The 21681-nt window shown below is 33.3% G+C and overlaps 1 protein-coding gene across 3 annotated transcripts in view; it reads right to left on the bottom strand.

Annotated features, from left to right (window-relative positions):
- LOC106870828 (uncharacterized) overlaps positions 1 to 21681 on the bottom strand; it is a 283514-nt gene that overhangs the window by 38570 nt on the left and 223263 nt on the right. For 2 of the 3 annotated variants that reach the window (XM_014917052.3, XM_052970301.2), the window contains 4 exons: positions 20503 to 20682; positions 18804 to 19001; positions 15748 to 15964; positions 3915 to 4758 (listed from right to left, as the gene is read on the bottom strand). In XM_014917052.3, the coding sequence (XP_014772538.1) occupies positions 4580 to 4758; positions 15748 to 15964; positions 18804 to 19001; positions 20503 to 20682 (774 nt within the window). In that variant the 3' untranslated portion in view covers positions 3915 to 4579. Of the gene's footprint in view, positions 1 to 3914; positions 4759 to 15747; positions 15965 to 18803; positions 19002 to 20502; positions 20683 to 21681 lie in introns of those variants that run through there. The other variant, XM_052970300.2, reaches the window with a different exon arrangement.

Genomic DNA, 21681 nt, shown 5'->3' with positions numbered 1-21681 from the left:
GAACGTCTAAAGGAAATCCAACCGACCACTATTCAATTTATTCAGCTCATTGACTGAAAGATTGTTGAAATCGAATTTAAAATCTTGCACCTCTCGACGCAGATTCCATCAATATCAGTGGCAAACTGTTTATATAAAATTTCTTAAACTGGACGAAGCTTTTCATTGCATCGCTGAGCATCAATTTCAGTTACTGCTCATTCACAATGTCAAGCCTTGTCTGAAAACAGAAATTTCGTCCTGTAATCAATTATTTTATAGCGCAGAGTTGAACACTTCTGGATGTATTTGTATGAATAAAAAATATTTAATGATTTAATGAACCAACAAGTTATGAAATTCATTTACATTAGCTTTTAGTTCCTCTATCTTCACAAAGTACACTATACTTGAATTACTATTTCTGTAAACGAAAACATAGTGGAATTTAATAAAGAATAAGAAAGCATTTAAGTGTCTTAAGTAATCTAGTTTGATATGTTATTGCTCTTAGTTCAAATGATTGCGAAATAAAAACGCAAATGAGATACTGACAAAAGAAATTAGTCTTAGATATTGACAAAAGAAATTAGTAATCTTTTACCAAAATATACAGTACTATGTTTTTACATAATTTATACAATGTTATTGAAATCGTTCGACTGGCAACCTTTATAATTACATTTTGTGAATATGTATTTTGTTCATATACATGCGATATAATAACCACTAAACTAGTAACCTTGGTTGAGCTGGCAGAATCGTTAGAACGTCAAAAAAATGCTTTGCAGTAGTTCCTCCGACACTTTATATTGTAAGTTCAAATTCCGACAAGATTAACTTTCATTCTTTCGGGATCGGTAAAATAGATTACCAGTCAAGTACTGGGATTGATATAATCGATTAACTCCCTCCCACAAAAACTGTGCCAAAATTTGAAACGATCATTATTATCATTAGTAGTAGGGTGGCGAGCGAACCGAATCGCCAGAGCGTCGAAAAAGTGCCTTGCAGAAGTTTTCGACACTTCACGCTTTGTATTGAAATCTCACCGGTCAGCTTTACCTTTCGTCCTTTCGAGTCGATAAAATGCAGAACCAGTCAAGCACTGAGATCGATATAACCTACTTGCCTCTCCCCTCAAAATTATTAGATATGTGCCAAAATTTGGAACCGTTATTATTATGAACAGTGTTTGTGGAGAAGTAGTGCTAGTGCTATATCACTGATAACGGAGTTCTATGTTTTGCCGACACGTCGATCGTGAATTTGACAGAGAAGTATTGTTAAACGAATTTTAAGAGAATTCTTTTGTGAGAACTGAAGAATTGCCCACCCATTCATAACTCAGTGAAATTAGGACAGATGTATTGACAAATTACAATCTGGAAGAATGTTTTAAGTACGGACGGCTTATTTTATGTATTTCAAGCTCATGTGTTTTTTTATGGACCGTTTAGTTACGTAAAATGTTACGAAACAATTCAGTGTTTAAAGGCTTCGATGGTAAAAGAAGGGCTGTATGATATGAATGTGTTGGGGCTTAAGAAATTCCTCTAACTGAAAATTATTATTGCGAGAAATGGTTATCACTGAGTCGCAGAATAGAAGCGAGTTATTGATTATTTAATCTCATGAAGTGTACCAACTCTCAGATGAAACCATTTCACATAATTTTCTGTAGAAACTCATGGATATCAAGCAACTTTATCTCCTATCCTATAAATCCCAGCACATATACTTATGTAAAAAAAATCAGCAATATAATTGACTGAAGTCAATGTAATCTCATTGCTTAATGAAGCGTTAGTTTGAACCTGTTGAACAAGGGGTGAGTATAAAATCAAGTTTACTTTCAAGTCGGTTTCATCAGTAATATGTATGGAATTGAGAATATATTTAGACTGTATATACTGCAACATGTAGTCTGTTATGATTATATATAGTATCGCTAAAGTATAATTAAAAACTCCCAGCTTTATATATCGTAAAAGCATTAAGTTCGAGGAGTTTCTACGATTTAAAATTATACCATGACTCAATGACTCTTTATTATAGAGACATGAAGCTTGATTATATTGTTTCAGGAGGAAATCACGAATTACTTAAAGACATTAACAACTTAAATGAAGCGAAATCGCTACAATTTTATTTCCGTCAAAAAGTTCTCTTCTTATCACTTTTTTCTGTTGTATTTCCTACAAAATTTATGCTAGATTGTTAATTTATAAAAATATCCTTAATTTGACTGTAAAAATGACATATGGGAAAATGTCTATTGAGTTTTAAATAATTGTTCTCAATTGGCTCTTCATTCATAATGGAGGGGTGAAAATACTAATTAGAATATTCAAAATAATTTTGTGAATAATCGTTGGGTAACTGATTGCACACACTTATTCTCTTAACGACGTTAACAATGGCGATTCTGGTCTGCAATAAAATTCTCAGTTTGCCAGTCAATGTGGCATCACTTAAATGAAGCCTGCTTATATTCGCTGCAATATTATCATCATTAACAATTTAATCATCATTATTATCAGCAATAGCATCATAAAAGAGCAATATTATAAACAGAATGACTATTTGAATCCGTCTTTACGTAATGGTCTTGTGTTAGACAGAATGATTACCAAACGTTTAAAATAGCTTACTGCAATCCATCATGAGCAGTGACAGATTAATGTTTGGGAAATAGCGTCAGTGTAATGTTGAATGGTCTTTCTGCAGCCTACAACGCAGAGTTCGGAATAACCTTATAGCAGAACACATCACAGGTTATTCTACCCCAAGAATCACAATCTTTTCATTCAACTCATGCGAAAGTAATCATAATAACAACGATAATAAGTTAATTTAGATTATAGAATTAAAAAGATTCTTCAAACTAGATACGACTGAGAATATTAAGACAATATAATATCCTTTAAGTAATGTAACTAGTAATAGCAAAATCATATCTGAGTATCTGAGTGATGGTACAAAGATTTTACTAAATAATGAGAAATAGAGGCGGATATATATATATATATATATATATATATATATATATATATATATATATATATATATATATATATATATATATATATATATATATATATATATACATATATATATATATGTGTGTGTGTGTGTGTATTAATACTGTGGTATTTCTAATCGTAATGATTCCAAGAACATTGGTATAACACGTAAAGCGGGTCTGAGAATTGCAACAAAATCAACTTGCCAAGTATTGTACGATTCCATTTCCGCAGACAAAGCATGCAACTTGAGAATAATAGTTTAAGGACAAAAGAAGTGGTATCAAAATGCATTCTCGAACTTATAGTTATGAAAACCCGAACAAAATAAAAAAAGATAAACCAAGCTCTTGTGAGCATATATGCCATGTCTTATCTCCTCTTCCAAAGAACAAGAGGGAAAGACTAATGTTTTTTTTGATATGTTTGATATAATTTCATGCGTTGGTTGTTTAATACCAGTTGCTTTCTGTTTGATCCAACAATTTCTTCGATACGGTAATTTAGCTTGATACACATTGATATAATAATGATATAATAAATATTAACACGATAGTTTCATATATATATATATATATATATATACGCAGACACACATACATATATACATAAATACATACACACACATACACATATATGTTTCTATATATATATACACACACATATATATGTGCTCATACGCGCGCGCGCACACACACACACACATTAAAAAAAAAATTTGTAGTATTTCCAAATGTTTTATCTCTAAGCGTCTATAGATATTTTTAAAGTTTATTCTTTGTTATGTTTTCTTTTATGTGGATTTTGTTATTTTGGTAATTTTATATGTTTAAATTTAAAATATGATTTCGTAAAGTTCCAAAGGACGGAGGAAAACACGATGGTTTCCAAAGATGATGAAATGCTATGTAAATTTAATCATTTATTTATTTTCATATTTACATTTTCTCATTTAATTTCTCATTCCTAGTTTCCCACACGCAAACACATATGCGAACAACCAGTTTAAAATAGAGACCAAAAAAGCTACGAATACTGACATTCAGCAGCATTAAAATTACGCAAATGTAAATGTGTGTATGTGGATGCAAGTGTGTGTGTTTACGAATAAATATTTGAGAAATAATACGTTTTCAAATGTCAAGGGATTTGAGAAAGAAAATAAATTATTCATTTGTAATAATTTATTTTAAGTGTAAAAATATATCATTTCTCTCTATATATTTATATATATAACAAAAAATTGAAGAAGCACCAAAGAAAGAATTGCTCGAATGTAGCCCAAAACATCGAGCTGACCAAAGTCATTCTCTCTCAGACACTGAGACATAAACACAGATGCACACCCCATTTCTGCCAGCACAAATAAATTTTCTGTGACCCATTGGGTATGTTTTTAATCTCATAATTAGATTTGTTTCTACATACACATATACAGAATATATATACATATATATATACATACATGCATACATACATACATACATACATACGCACGTACGTACATACATGTGTGTATATATATATATATATATATATATATATATATATATATATTAATTTAACCGAAATCCTTAAGAAAACATATACTCTCGTAATCCACATCTGACAAAGTTTCGGCACACTTTTTCTGTATGACGTGTCTTGTACGTTAAGACGGATGTTATATGATTTTCCGTTTCTGCCCAGCTAACCATTTCCAAAAAGTTTGGAAGCGTTACAAGGTTTTTCAAACCTATATTTACATCCATTCCTGCAAAAGAAAATAAATAATAATCCAATTAGTCAACAGAAAATGTGAAACACACACACACACACACACACACACGAAAAAATCATTGTTAAAGTGAGAATAGTGAGTGTGTCTAGTAGAATGTTTGTTCTCTGAGCGAGAAGAGGACAATTAGTGCTCGGAGTAATTCTTCATTTGTGAAATTCACTCACAGTCCAATGTGGTTGTCCCTACATTGTGACCATTTAAAAATTTTGTATAGTATTTTTATTGTCGTTTATGTCATGCCTGTCTCCCATACTTTATGTCATGCCTGTCTCCCATACTTTATATCATGCCTGTTTCCCATCGTGGTTTTGTAATTTGCTCGTGTAATATTTTCTTATATACTGTCCTTATAGCAATGAATGAAACAGTTACTGATAGGTACCGACAGAATTTTCAACATAAACCAAATGCAGCAACTTACAAACCGCGCCGGCTCATCACGATCGCGTGTAGATAGAGTATGTATTAGGCTAGTTAAAAAGGACAACGCAGGTTGTCAATATTGATGGAGACTCTCCCAACAACAGCATGTAGGTTGTAAATAAAACAAATTTACAAGGTTTTCCATATTAGATGAATTCTAATAACCAGTAACAGACTCCTGACTTCACAAAGCTTTATATTTCATTGATTAGGAATTTAGTTTATAACACGTTAACCACCTTTAGACGGACAGCTATTCCTCAGCATAGAGCGAATAGACTGAATCATCTTACTGAAAACTACGAAATATTGGTTTCAAATTTCGGTACAAGACCAGCAAGTTTGGAGAAGAAGTAAGTCGATTACATCGACCACAGTGCTCAACTGGTACCTATTTTATCGACTCCGAGAGGATGAAAGTCGCCCTCGGTGGCATGCAGATGACATTTTAGTTTCACCTTAACCCGTGTATTTTTCTTTTGAATAACCAGAAATGTTACTTTCGACACGTAGTCTATTGACTAGATTAACAACATCACACGATCATTTTAGGTTCATAGTTATCATGCATGTTATTCTAGCCATTTTTTAACTCTATTAAGCAAGATAAATATCTTTTTGTTTTCTTATAGCGCATTCACTTAGCATCAAACAAATCCGTCTCGCTCGCTACTTCAAATTTTCATTAGGCAACTACTATACATGTGCTGTAATTTCTCTATTTCATTTAATTATCACTCTGCTAGCTAGACGCTGACTTCAGCAGAATCATTTCTACCAAATTAAATATACATATGTTTATCTGATTTTTCTTTTTACGATGGCCATCTATCGACTTACACAAACTTGCATCTATAACGAATTATCCTACTAACACGAAAGCATATAAATATCTATATATAGTTTCCATATCGGTATAACTTTTCACAAACATATTTATGTAAATTTTGCATTAAATACAGTAGCATCTAAAATATTTGAATTCTGTCTTCTTTTAAGAGTATTTACAAATTGTGTGATGTGTAATTATTCGTTATTTTCACAAGATCCTATCTACATGTTTGTGTTTACGAAATAAAAAGAAAAATTATATACAATTTTTGATGTTATATCTCTAAAAATACTTTAAACTTTCCTATAAATTCATGATCCTTGGGTCAACAACCTAGTTGCAAGAAGCAAGGAAAATCCCACAACGACAGAGACATAGAACTGACTACTGAATAATGTTACTAACCTTTGTTAGTCAGGATAACGTCAGGATAAGAAAGACATGAACAAACTTCAATGTAAAAAGTTTTGAGAGATGTCAAGAAATCTCGAAAAGATTATAACTTTTACTTGCTTCATGAATAAAAAAAAAAATATCAAAAATTTACTAGAATGGGCATAAAAGATTAACAATGCAGCAAATTGCCATTGTCTGTCTTACCTGGCACAAGAAAATTATATTATTCTCCATAAATACGCATCGCAAAAGCATCAGCTGCCATTCACTCTCTCACCTGGCATGTCACCAATTAAGTAGAACTTACCTATTGTTAAAGAAACGTGGTGAATTAATCTAATCACTATACTGATTCGTTCGGTTTAACTTATTCTGGATTTCTTTTTCCTTTTAGAAATGAGTCAGCACCGGCTATGAAAAGCATCGTTATGTTCACTTATTCAAAGTAACGTAATTTCTATTTAGACATTGATAAAATTATTACCTATTTTCTTAAAAACATATAAGATTGGGTATCATTTCAATAACTATGTGATTTCTTTCTATGGATTATACAAGAAACAACACACACTTGACAAAAAAATAACACGTATGAATTTTGGTACAGATTAATTTCCAGGATAATTATGTACATATATAAATTGAAGGTTCAACTACTTTCTTATCACAAAGCCTTACATCTTTACATACTTGACGGTGTGAAAACTTCCACTAAAAGCAGCTACCCAACAATATATGTGTAAATGTAAATTAACACTTATGTAGCTTCACTTCTTCAATTTCTCTATCTTTAGCAGTGTATATACATTATGATAACTTCATATGAGAGTATTACCACTCTGAAAAACATTCAAGACTGAATTCCCAGAGAAATATTATTTGCTAGTATGCTATAACCAACGCGTTGTAGCTTCCCTCAGTTTCTTGTACTGTACTAGAATGGCTTTTGATTTTCAAGAGTCACCGGCTTTATATTACCACCGACTAAAGTTACCGGATGACAACGAGGTATATCAACATTGGCACCTCCACCGGCTAGAAGTAGCGGTTAAATTTCCCCTTAAGCTGCATTCAAAGACTTTTAATTGTATGGATGTCTTTGTTCATAGGTATGTTCAATCATGAACTATCTTGAGTTAAACAACCACAAAAATAATAATTGATTGTAGGTGGTCTAGCGCCGTCTGTCCTACAATTTTTCTTTACCAAAATTGCCCTTTGAAATTCTATTCAAAGTTGTAGAAGCTCAAGTTTAACATACGTGGCATATAGAACTTCACAAATTGGAGAGGGCTCTGCAAAGCATTTGGTACTAATCCATCCGCAATCTAATAATCTAGTAATTCTCACACGGAAAAATATCTTACAATGATAATCTAGGCTAGTTGACACTGTAGGAAACAAAAATTTATCGTCTACTCAAACCGCTTTAGTTTGTGTATTCTTCCCAAATTAAGTGTAATGAGACAGAAACGCGTTCTTAATTTCATATTTGTGAACTGTCATCTGGTAAAGAATATAAAGTGTTTTCTTAAGCATTATAACATTTTGTGAGATTAGTTCTTAATTTATTGAAATTACTTCGCCTTTTCTTTAAAAGTCACTAACCTTTAGTCCTAGTTCTTTTTCTTCCTTCGGCTAAGAGGGTAATTTTAATTAACGGAGGATTTTTTGCGTACGTCAGTTAGAAAATTCCTTCCTAACGTGAATTATTTCATTTCATTTTATTCGTCTAGTAGATTCAATTCATTACGTATGATCATTAAATATATTTTTTCAACAGTTTAAGAGAGAAACCTAACACTTAGCTTTGGATTAATGATATCTATTAAATATTATTTCAATAGAAATTAACGAAATCCACAGCCAACAACTTATGATTTAACTGCACTCGACTAACAATCTTCCTAACTACATCGTTCTCAAGCGCTGTTTATTAAGAAATTAAATGAAGTCTGTCTCTGAGAAGAGTCTGTGGTTCAAATATCTCGCAGCCAAAACTTCCATTTTAAACATATTACATTTTTTAGGCCACAATACCTTTCTTATAATAAGGGGTTAAAGTGAATTCTCATCGAGAAGACCTACGATCAAGGGTGTTCCAGTTGTGACCATTGCATCCTTTTAAATTATGTAGGGCTCTAGTATCCAATGGGTCATTTACCTATCCAGGACAATTGGATGTAATTTGAGAAAGATTTGTCTGCCGTTTCTAGCATGCAATTACTGAATCATCTATTAAAAATAATCGGAGAAACGCAGTGTTCTCATCGGCGCTGAAAATAAATAATTATAGAGACAAAATAATGGATTTTTGTCTAGAAATGAATTACCTGTTCATAGGTCGTCAGATCAAATATGCTTAAATCGATTACCTGTAGTATTTCTGGGCAGAATACCCGAGTTGACTTAATTGTCAGGAAAACACAACAGACCGATTTGGTTCAGCCTCACATTACCTGTCGTCTCAGTAGACTGCTCTATTATAGAAAACCAATTATTGGTTTTGTTGACGAGCAGAGTGTGATAACCGACGTGCATAGTCATCCATTAACACGTGGGCGACTTCATCGGCCTATGAAGGATTCACAATACCAAACTAATTAATTGCAAGTATTCTATCGATTCAGTAGAATAGAATTTATTGTCATTTTCTCGGACAGCTTGCTTGATGTAGCTCGAAAAATTAACGCAGCATAAATATGCAATTGAAATCAAGCAGTTTTGAGTTTTACGTTGTATTTATTATTTTTTTTTTTTACATAACAAGGTGGTTCAGTTTTAGTTGTTGTTTAGCCTTACGTCATCTCTGAACGTGCTGTCCTATGATGAAATAGACATTCCAATCGCGACCTTTCTGTCTTTTATTCAGACAGTGTATCTATCAAATGTAACTTCAATGCCAACCGTATTCTTCTTTTCCTTAAAACGTTAGGATGTGACTTAATAAAAATTTGGCTCGTTTGGCTCTAGCTAGTCATGGAAATGACGACTAAGTGTCTTTGAACTACGTCAGAGTCAGCTTTGTCTTTCTCCAAGGTTAGTCCAAGAAAAAAGTAACATACTCGTAACCTGTCAAACTTCTGCTATTTAGTAAAGATATTCTTAATTTGATCTCTTTCTGGAGCACAATATATAATACTTCTATGGGAAGCAGAAGTGATCATGTGATGTTTATGACTGTTCTCAAAGAAGTTAATATTCAAATTTATGTAAATATTATTTAAATCTAAGTTATTACTTTATAATTTAATTCAATTTATTTTGAATAGATTATTGTGAACAATCTGCATTTTTCTGAACTACAAAGTATTTCCGCTAACGGCTGCAATAAACAGATCGGGTGTTAACCTCATTGCCGTAAGAAAAATTTCCCATCAAGACTAGATATTTATTGTTATAAATCCGTTTATCTATATACTTATTAAAATGAAATAATGTTTTATTTCTACGACATTTGTGATATCATGTTAATTCAGCCGTTAAGAAATAAATATCATGGCTACCAACAAAACACAACACTAGGGACGAAATACAAACCACAGCCATCCTGTCTGATTGTACTGTACCATAGCTATATGACCACCTGCTCTTTCAGACTCTGTGTATGCGCATGTGTATATGTATATTTATAACTTTTTCTTGCCGCCTTTCTTTCTGTTTTCTTTCTTTCTCAATCCCTGCGTGTATATATATATATATATATATATATATATATTTGTGTGTGTGTGTGTGTGTGTGTGTGTGTGTGTGTGTGTGTGTGTGTGTGTGTGTGTGTGTGTGTGTGTGTGTGTGAATGTATGCGTGTGTATACATATATATATATATACGTATGTATTATGTGTATGTGTAATTAAGATGTATCACCTTGCTAAATATATTGCTAAATTAGACATTAAAACAACAAAGAATTCCTGAATAAATTCCAGGCGAACCGTCTGCTATATCCCTCTTTGAAAATGATTAAAAGAAAAAAACACAAAGAAATACAAAACTAAAAACACGTACACACAGTTACGTGTGTACACTTCGAGAATCTTAATTATGCTTGTTGTGTAAAGTTTTGAATACTTGTCTATTCTGCTGTAGACGAATAGTTTAATTTCCGTCATGTAAGCAAGAATGTTGAATTTTATTAGTGCTGTTGTTATTGTTTAACTCTAAGTCGTTTCTAAGCAAGAAGACTTATAATTAAAATCATATCAACCATGGCTAATCTGACTGTTTCATGCACTGTATACATTAGCACTATCCAATGAACACTTTTGTTGTTGTTATTGTTGTTATTGTTGATCAAAAGTATTCCTATGTGCAGAACAGATTCTGAGACCGCATTTTCCAACATATCCTTTCCTAGGATAATAGGATGAAACTTAAGGGAATTTAGTCTTTATTTCTAGCAGGTTGGACGACCACGTAGAAGCTTCCTTGCTGACATGTTTATTTTTGATTGAAAGACATTAAGGAATAATTTAAGGAAGGTTTGGCTGCTATTTCATGCAGAGTAGAAACCGTCTCTTTGGTACTCTGCCACTGGATATAAAGAGTATGTGGTGCTCATGGTTTTATAATGAAAAGGGAATGGATCTCTGTCGGATTGGATGATGAGTATTCCAGTTGTTCGATCAACTCAACTGTTTGCTCATTGAATTAGCATGTAAAGAAAGTGACTGAGTATCCCACAAACATTTGTATCACTGACGTAATCTTCAGGCAGAACCCTTTGAATTAAAGATATTGTCTGCCCGATTACTTCTGTACAATTGACATATGTTCAGTTTCACCCACAAGGCTTAACCAGATCCGAGGCTATGGTTAAAACAATGGTTCAAGATGCCATGTACCAGAATCGAACCCGGGTCTCAGATGACTGGATCATCGTAAAATGGATTTTTTCGTTACCAACCATTTTATTACTGCTGCCAGTGGAGGCGCAATGGCCCAGTGGTTAGAGCAGCGGACTCGCGGTCATAGGATCGCGATTTCGATTCCCAGATCGGGCGTTGTGAGTGTTTATTGAGCGAAAACACCTAAAGCTCCACGAGGCTCCGGCAGGGGATGGTGGCGAACCCTGCTGTACTCTTTCACCACAACTTTATCTCACTCTTACTTCCTGTTTCTGTTGTGCCTGTAATTCAAAGGATCAGCTTTGTCACACTGTGTCACGCTGAATATCCCCGAGAACTACGTTAAGGGTACACGTGTCTGTGGAGTGCTCAGCCATTTGCACGTTAATTTCACGAGCAGGCTGTTCCGTTGATCGGATCAACTGGAACCCTCGACGTCGTAAGCGACGGAGTGCCAACAACAACAAAATATGTCTTAAGACAGCAAAACATTCCCTCAATACACACAAGAGAGAAAAAAGCCAGGTCAGTTCCTCCTCATTTTTGCGATTATCAAAGAATATGTATATTTCCATATATGTATTTTCATACTTGCACTGTTTTAAACATTTTCATCTTATTATCAGAGAATGTGTGATAATCAGTATGTAACACTACAAAGTTCATACAAAGCTTTATACTTTAAATATATTCCTCTCATTATCATCAAAGAATGTATATATGCATTTTAATATTCAAACTGTTTTTTAGCATTTTTTATTATTCTGAAAGACTTTTGATAATCTTTTTCTAAAAAAGTGAAACCGGTTAAGTAAATAAATATCTTTAAAATAAGTGCATTTTCAAACCTTCTTTCATATATATATATATATATATATATATATATATATATATATATATATATATATATATATATATGCACGGTATTGGGGGCTCCAGAACTACAATACGAGTTACTTATCTAATATGCTGCGCAACGGGAATAAACGTGGACCCATTGCATTGGGCAGCAGACATTGTAATTGCTCAGCCATGCTAGCAACTATGAAAAAGACGTGGAGTGGGGGGCGAAACAAGTATCCCATCTAATGAGAGAAAAAATATGAGTCGCTCTGTGGTAAGAAGTTTGCTTCGCAACTACACGGACCCAGGTTCGGTCCCACTGCATGCCACCTTGGTCAAGCATCTTCTACTAAAGCCTCGTGCCTACCAAAACCTTGTGAGTGGATTTGGTAGACGGAAACTGAATGAAGCCAGTCGTATACATATATATATATATATATATATATATATATATATATATATATATATATATATATATATACGTGTGTGTTTGTGTGTGTGTGTGTGCGCGTCTTTGTGTCTGTGTTTTTCCTCCACCACCGCTTGACAACTGGTGTTGGTGTGTTTACGTCCCCCATAACTTTGCAATCGGGCAAAAAGAGGCCGATAGAATAAGTACTAGGCTTGAAAAAGTAAGCACTGGAGTCGATTCATTCAACTACAAATTCTTCAAAGCGGTGCCCCAGCATGGCCGCAATCTAATGACTGAAACAAGTAAAAGATAAAAGATATAGAAAACCACAAGCAGTTTCAAAACACGCCATTCAGCTATAAAATCAAATAACGATGACAACAATAATGATAAATGATAATAATTATGGCTTACAACAAAAGTTTACGTGGCAGCTGAAATAGGTTTGTTGATTTATAATTATCAGCCAGTTTTCTTTAGAAGATTAAATGTACTTTCTATGTAGAAATGTTTATAATGCATCTTCATCCCAACATTAGATATATTTATCTGTTTATCCCTACAGGCACACACACTCACCCACCCTCATTCACACATACGTACACACACATACACAATGCAGAGATATACATACATGTACGCTCATACAAACATTCATACATACATGCATATATATGTACATATATACATACATACATACATATATATACATATATACATATACATATATATATATATACACATACATATATATATACATATACATATATATACATACATATATATATATATACATACATATATACACGCACACACACACGCACACACACACACACACACACACAAACACACACACACACATATATAAGTCAGTAAATGGTGGGGTTGTGTTAGCCGCACTAGGAGAAATAATAGAAAAATTAAAAAACATTATTTTTTAGTTTCCTATATATATATATATATATATATATATATAAATAAACATATATATATATATGCATACTTATGCATATATATATATATAAACAGATGTATATGCATAGTTATTTATGCATATATATACACATATATATACATACATACACACACCCACACATATATATGTATATATATACTTATATATACTTATCTCTATACATATAAAATTCTCTGTCTGTCTGTTCCCTATGCATTGTCAAACATATATATATACACACACCTATATATATATATATATATATATATACATATATATATATATATATATATACACATATACATACATATATATATGTGTATGCGTGTATAAATATTCTTAGCTCTCTATATAAAACCCTTTGTCTATCTGTCCGTTTCCTACGCATTCTCAAACGGCTCCATCAAATCAAATCAAATTTTACAAGGTAATAGTATTACACCCCGCTAGTGTCAACATGTAATTTTTATTTTCATTTGGATTGAAACAATGTAACATTTTCTCGAAAATAATCTTTCTATAGTAACGAACATTTTTATAGTCACGAACATTTTATACCACGACGACGATGACGATCTTACATTTTGTATGTGAGTGTGTATGTATCTGTGTGTGTGCGTGTGTATTTGCGCGTTCGTTACGTACGAGATTGTAAAGGACATTTTATACGACGACGACGGAGACGACGACGGAGACGACGACGGAGACGACAACGTCACATCTGTACCATTCTGTCTACCGTTTACCGTTGTAACGATGTCTGGTACCAAAAAGATTATTACAACTACTTTCATTGTTTACAATCTTCTATACCGGTGTATTTGTGCACACCAACACATAAGCAAAATGTTAGAAAGGCTGAAGGGTCAAACAAAAACCGCTGTACCGTTCGTACCTCGGTGTCAAATATTTTTTCCCCACAGGTTCTTTCGAGTGCATTCAACGTATCTAATCTCTAAACCTTCTGCAAGCCACTTTTTTCCGGAAAAGAAAGGGGGAATGGTCAAAAAATTATTTCACAGTGACATATCGGCGGGTCCTTCATCGCAAATAGCTGTCACGTGGTAGTAGAAATAGCAGTCAAATCTTACCTTTTCTGAGGAAAGGAGCCATTTACGCGTGATTTCGATGTCACATTCGTTGAAAGTGTGCGAAATAACGTGGAAAAGAACAAAACCCGCGAAACAAAACTCCGTTGGTGGGAATCTCCGAGGTCTCCACCTTCTTTTCTGGAAAAAAAATGGCTTGCGGCGGGTTTGGAGATCAGATACGTTGAATGCACTCGAAAAAACTCATAGAAAAAAAAATTATTTCACACCGAGGAACGAACCATGCCTAGAAGGATGGTGTCAAATTACACTACAAGCAAAGAGTACTGTAAGGCTATGAGTATATACACATTGGTTTACAACATATGCTGTCGGGCCCCGCTACTGATATTGGGGGTTGCGTTCCATACCTTCACTCAAGCATAGAACGGGGCTCGCCTCTTTGAGCTGGAAAATGAATGGAATGCCTGGTGTGCGTCTTGCTGTGGCTAGGCTACCCCTCCTAAAAATGGGGGAATAGGCCTGGGTATAATATATATATATATATAAAAATATATATATATATATATATATATATATAATAGTGCACAAACAGTTTACGTATGTATACACGAAAGAGGTGACCTTTAACAGGACATCTTACATGCTAGAAAGGGCAGTTAAAACCCAAACCACGAATAAGAGTACTTTCAAAGGGAATTAAAAAAAATGTTTGTAGTTACTTTCAGACTCGAGTTTCTGTATCAATGTGCAAAATAAATTTATTTGCCATGCGTACTTCTTCAGTGGAGGGACCTAAAATTAATGCATATTTATGCAGAAAATAGCACCAAAAATACACGTGCTATACATTATAACTTTCAAATCCACCGCGCAAGCGGTTACATTCGGCAGCAAATAGTAATAAGAAATTAAAACTGCGTTCCAGAAAGGCTTCGAAGCTACGAAAATTTTACTGTGAAAATAATAAGGGTAGAAAATTTACACCGGTATGAAATTTTTTCTAAATTATCTGACTACTAAATTCCACTGATAACATAATGCGGAGTGGCATCAAACCAGTAAACACGTAGTTGTGAAGAAGACGTCTTAACCACATAACCATACCTGGACCATACAAAGCAAAAAAAAAAAAAAAAAAAAAAAAAAAAACGGAAAAAGAAAACAAAACAAAAAGTCAAAAATATTAGCAAATAAAATCTCACCTGTACTGAAATTATAACACATAGCAGCGTCACCTTCAGCCAAAATAAAAATATCTGGGTCAGAAAAATATGCCACGTTCTCCTGCCGTTGGAACATTTTTATTTCGAAAAGCCTTGGACTAAATTTCATGTTTTTCAGTGCTTCAGATTCTGCAAGTTTAGTCTCATTTTCGAACCGGAATGTGTTAAAACACTTTGTGAAGATATTTCTCATCATCTGGAATAAATTTTCAATGAGGATAGAAAATTGCAGGATGTATTTGATACAATTTACCGATAAACATATAAAAATATATTTAAAAACTATACCAAGGTATATTTGATTTGCATATTTAAAACACAACATACGCACACACGAACACGCGCTCACGCACACACGTCCACACATGACAGACATACACATACACACACATGCATATTCACTTGTGACTCTCTCTCTCCCTCGCTCGCTCACACACACACATACGTACTTATACGATGGGCTCCCGAATAATCATACTTGAATAAATTCACTTACACGCAAGACATTTGTCGGGTCGAGGCTACGGTAGTCTAAAGCACAGTGAAACTGAACCAGAAACCATGCGGTTGCGAAGCAGACGTTTTAACCAAACAGCTACGTCAGTGCCTACACAAGGTATACTGAATGTTCGTACTATGTTATAATCATGTCGAACAAATATGAACCTAAAACCGATATGCAAATTAGGTTACTTCTTTGTAACCCAAGAATGATTTTTATGATGATGCAAGCTAATTTTATGTCGACAGAACGGCGAGTTTGAATGAAACTGAAGTCGATGATTAGATTTTTCTTTTTCGTTTCCGGGTTGTGTTTATTAAATGAACGCAAAATAATAAACGTTTATAAGGAACAGTTTCAAGACATTACATTGAATAGAAATGAATATTCTACTTGACTAAACATGAGTCAATCACGAGAAACATTTCCAGCAAATCTGGTAGTAATTTTCAATATCTAACTGAACTGAGGAATGTAGAATAACTATTAATCCGAACTTCATTGCGAGACGCAGATTTGTAATTGAATATTCGTCATGTTTGAAATAAAATGCCATGAGCTTATTAACTAGGTAGTATTGAGTCGCAACCAGATACAGGATTATGAGTATTATTGTACATCTGTCACTTGATCTTCTGTGCAAGCTCTGTGAGCATGTTAAGTAATGTAAGAAAAGGCATGACCCCCTAAATGTCTTAAGAATTAAGGAGTATAACATTCAGGCATTAAGTATTGCCGGTGTACCGTGAAGGGCTAAGTCCCGTTGGACCTTGGAAAACAGTAGTCTCAGCCTGACAAAAGACTTGTAAGCAAATTTGTTTAACAGAGACAGTGCGAAAGTCCGTCCTGAGGGTGTATGCATGTATGTATATATATATATATATATATATATATATATATATATATATATATATATATATATATATATATGTTGGAAAATGTGTGAGACCCTTGATACAGTTAGGTATATTTGAAAAAAGAAAAAGAATGACTTCACTGGTAGTTCTAATCAGTTTAATTACTTATTTTTTAAATTTTTTGATAATATAAATTTTAGTTCATTGATCTAGTAAGTTCTTTGTTAATTTGGGCGTGGAGATTTCCACCCGCAAAATTTCTCGTTAATTTTTTGGGAGAACCTTCTCATATTCGTTGTCAAACAGATCTGAGGATTTGGGGCTTTGTGATTTTGTATGTATGGGATTTGGGTTGGGGTTTGTTAATCAGTGTGGGAGTGAAAGTAGTGGATGGTCAACACAGGATACTTGATTGGGGGTGAAGTTGGGAGGTAGTCTCCCTTGTCTCCCAAAAAGCTGACAAGGATTTTTTTTAAAAATCTCCACACACATGTTAACAAAGAACTTACTAGATCTATGAACTAAAATTTATATAATTAAAAAATAAGAAATTAAACTGATTAGAACTGCCAGTGACGTTATTCTTTTTCTTTTCTTTTTCATATAATATAATTTTTCTGAATCTTCAGATTTTTCAATTTGTTAGGCCACTCGTTTTAAATTGGTATTAATCTAATTAATATTCAATTTTTCACCCTTATATATATATATATATATATATATATATATATATATATATATATATATATATATATATATATATATATATATATATGTATATATATATATATATAATCTTTCATTCTTTTACTTTTACTTATTTCAGTCATTTGATTGCGGCCATGCTGGAGCACCGCCTTTAGTCGAGCAAATCGACCCCAGGACTTATTCTTTGGAAGCCTAGTACTTATTCTATCGGTTGCTTTTGCCGAACCGCTAAGTTACGGGGTCGTAAATACACCAGCATCGGTTGTCAAGCGATGTTGGAGGGACAAACACAGACACAGACACACACACACACACACACACACACACACACATACACGACAGGCCTCCTTCATCTTCCGTCCACCAAATCCACTCACAAGGCTTTGGTCGGCCCGAGGCTATAGTAGAAGACACTTGCCCAAGGTGCCACGCAGTGGGACTGAACTCGGAACCATGTGGTTGGTAAGCAAGCTACTTACCACACAGCCAGTCCTGCACCTATAGGTAAAGTCGATCTCGACGGAATTTGAACTCAGATCGTAAAGGACGACATTCTGTCAAGCAAATTGCTCGGCGTGCTAACGATTCTGCCAAGTATGTACGTATAACGTGACGATGTAATATCTGCTTTCAAATCACTCTTCCAACTGATAAGGCAGTTTGCTATCATCCCCAATGATTTCCTTTTATAATGTGCTGTCTCTGATGGTGCAAAGTTATCATCCTTATTTTAGGGGAGCCCTTTGGTTTATAAAAACTATTTCTACTCTACTAGGTTCTTTACACGAAGTATCTAACATACAAATGATCCTAAAATATCTAAAGGAAAATGTTCATGTCAGTAGCCTGAAAAAAAAAAAAAGGAATGTCCAGGTCTGCATTTTCTTTTTTTTTGTGTGTGTGTGTGTAAATTATTGAGTCGGTTGTGACAACATCAATGTACATGGGAATATATGGTGACTACTTACCGAACGATCCAGTATAACGCGCAAAGCTTTCACACACTTGGACTCACATTTCGGTATCACAAGAGTCATGTAACGGTGCCTATTACTGCCGAAGAGTTTTAAACTGAAACCGGGAGTGTAGGTCTCATCAAGAGAATCAACTCCGTAGGAAGTGAGATCAAATATTAATTGGTGGATTCTCTTTTCTGCCATTGGAAACTGAATAATAGAAACAAAACCAAAAATTACAAATCTCTCTCTCTCTCTCTCTCTCTCTCTCTCTCTCTCTCTCTCTCTCTCTCTCTCTTTATATATATATATATATATATATATATATATACAGACACACGCATATACATATACATATATATGTATGTATGTATATATATACATATATATATATATATATATATATGTATGTATATATATATGTATATATATATATATATATATATATATATATATATATATATATATATATATGGGAGAATTTACGAAAAAAACAACAGACGAGAACAGGTGGTGTAAACAACAAAAGGACGTAGTAGTTTAACGCTCGGGAATATATATATATATACACATATGTGTAGAGTGTTAGGTGTGATGTAGAGAAATAGAATTTTGAGAAAAAAGTCGACAGAATTTTGGAAAAAAATCTGTTTATTTCTTCTTTATTATTAGCGCTTTCGTTCGTTTTTCGAACTTGTGAAGTAAAATTTTGTGAATGTACAGACAGCTTGTTCATTTAAATAAAACAGTTGTTTTTGGGGGACTTTTGCAAAGAAAATTACATTGGCGAAACAAATAATTCCCGCTGCCAACGTGCAAGAAACCACAAGCAACATATCTGACGAGAGGAATTACGCAAGATTCCATTTAGTAAGATTCTGGGAATATGTAGCGACGGAAAATTCAAAAATTTTCCCTTTTACAAATCCGCAATACACCAAAGCAATGGAACTACATTTCATCAAAAGATTCTCTTCAAAATTGAAAGTTTGAAAGAAAAGCAGAGACAGTACATTTTGTATTCTAAATATAACTGAAATATCGGAAACTTAATGTTCATCTCTGTAAATATTCACGTGCATGTGTATGGCATTGAGATGTTCTGAGCTTTGCGTGTTTTTCTAGTTTGTAAGTGTTATAATAATGTTCTCTAATGAAAAAACATGAAATTGAAAGAGGCGTGATTTTGTGTTTCAATGCAAAATGCAAAACATCAAAGTTACACAGTATAAACATGGAGATGTTCCTAAACACACGCACGCACACACACACACACACACACACACACACACACACACACACACACACACACACACACACACACATCATCATCATCATCATCATCATCATCAAGGGATTCTCTCCAAAATTAAATGTTTGAAGGTATAGCGGAGAATTTGCATCATTTATTCCAAATGTGGCGCATCTCTACAAAATTTCAGGTATATATATATATATATATATATGTAGCATTGAGATGTTCTAGCTTTGCGTATATATATCTATATATTTTCTTTTTCTTTATTTATTTTTGAATTTCTAATTTGTAAATATTATACTAATGTTTTTTCATGCAGAATTGCATTTCATAAAAAAATTCTCTCCAGAATTGAATGTTTGAAAGAAAAGACACATGCTGTACTCATTTTCTGTGTCGTTGTGTATGTCATGAAAGGGCCATAAAAAGCACAACATCAATAATTTCATTTACCTCCTGTCTCTCACAGTTTCTCTCCAGACTAGCAATAGCGCCGTACGTGTTACAAGAATGTTGTATGCATTCATCACTGATCCCCAGCAGCCGACCGCACGATCCTTGAGCTCCGTCACACACAATCACTACAATTCGACCAACTGTTTCTTCTGCTTCTTTCACATGACTTCTCGAAAACTGCAAAATAAATAAATAACAAAAATAAATAAATCAACGAATAAATAAATAAATAAATAAATAAATAAATAAATAAATGTACGAGTGGTTTAGAAAATTGAAGAATATAGAGATGACTGAAGGAACTGTGTATTACTACTGCACCACTATCAATTCCTATTTGACATAATTTCGATTGAGCGTATCATACAACACTATTATTAAGAAAACAGTTTTCTCTGAATTGTTTCTAATTCAGTAAATAAGATCATGTATCGTTACCTTCAGGACTGAAACATCAACGAGTTACTATGTAGTCTTTGCAATAACTAGATGAATTACGTAGGAATGTCGAACAAGATGCTTTATTGAACCTACTTTAGTACTCACTATTTTACGGTCAGTCAGGTTCATTGTTACCTTTCATTCGTTCGACATTAATAGCGTATGTACGGTCAGTTTAATCAACTATATTCCCATTTCTACAAAAAAGAGGTTTGCTTACACATAAACACATGTATGTATGTATGTATGTATGTCATTGTTCAGTTTTATTTCAAAATTTCTTGCAAATAGAGAAAGAGCCAGTTTCTAACCTAGATTCAAGGTGAACATTCAGCCAGTGAACATTCCCAACTCACACACACACACACACACACACATATATATATACATACATGTATATATATATATATATATATATATATATATATATATATATATATATATATATATATATATATATAGATAGATAGATAGATAGATAGATAGATAGATAGATAGATAGATAGATAAATAAATAGATAGATAGATAGATAGATATGTATTATTGGTATTATTGATTTATTAACTTTTGGGGTTAAAATGATTGTATGTAACTATTCACTTACTACAGACTACATTGCACCCGAACCTGATGGCTGTAACAATATCAATACGTATCAATAATCAATACACATACATAAGTACATGACTCCATGATTCATACGTATGTATATATATATCCATATATATATATAT

This window comes from Octopus bimaculoides, chromosome 1 (genome assembly GCF_046866305.1).
Source record: "Octopus bimaculoides isolate indiv1 chromosome 1, ASM4686630v1, whole genome shotgun sequence".
In the NCBI taxonomy this organism is placed as follows: Eukaryota; Metazoa; Mollusca; class Cephalopoda; order Octopoda; family Octopodidae; genus Octopus; species Octopus bimaculoides.
The sequence above is the reverse complement of the archived record's forward strand: the minus strand, read 5'-3'. Positions and strand labels throughout refer to the sequence as shown.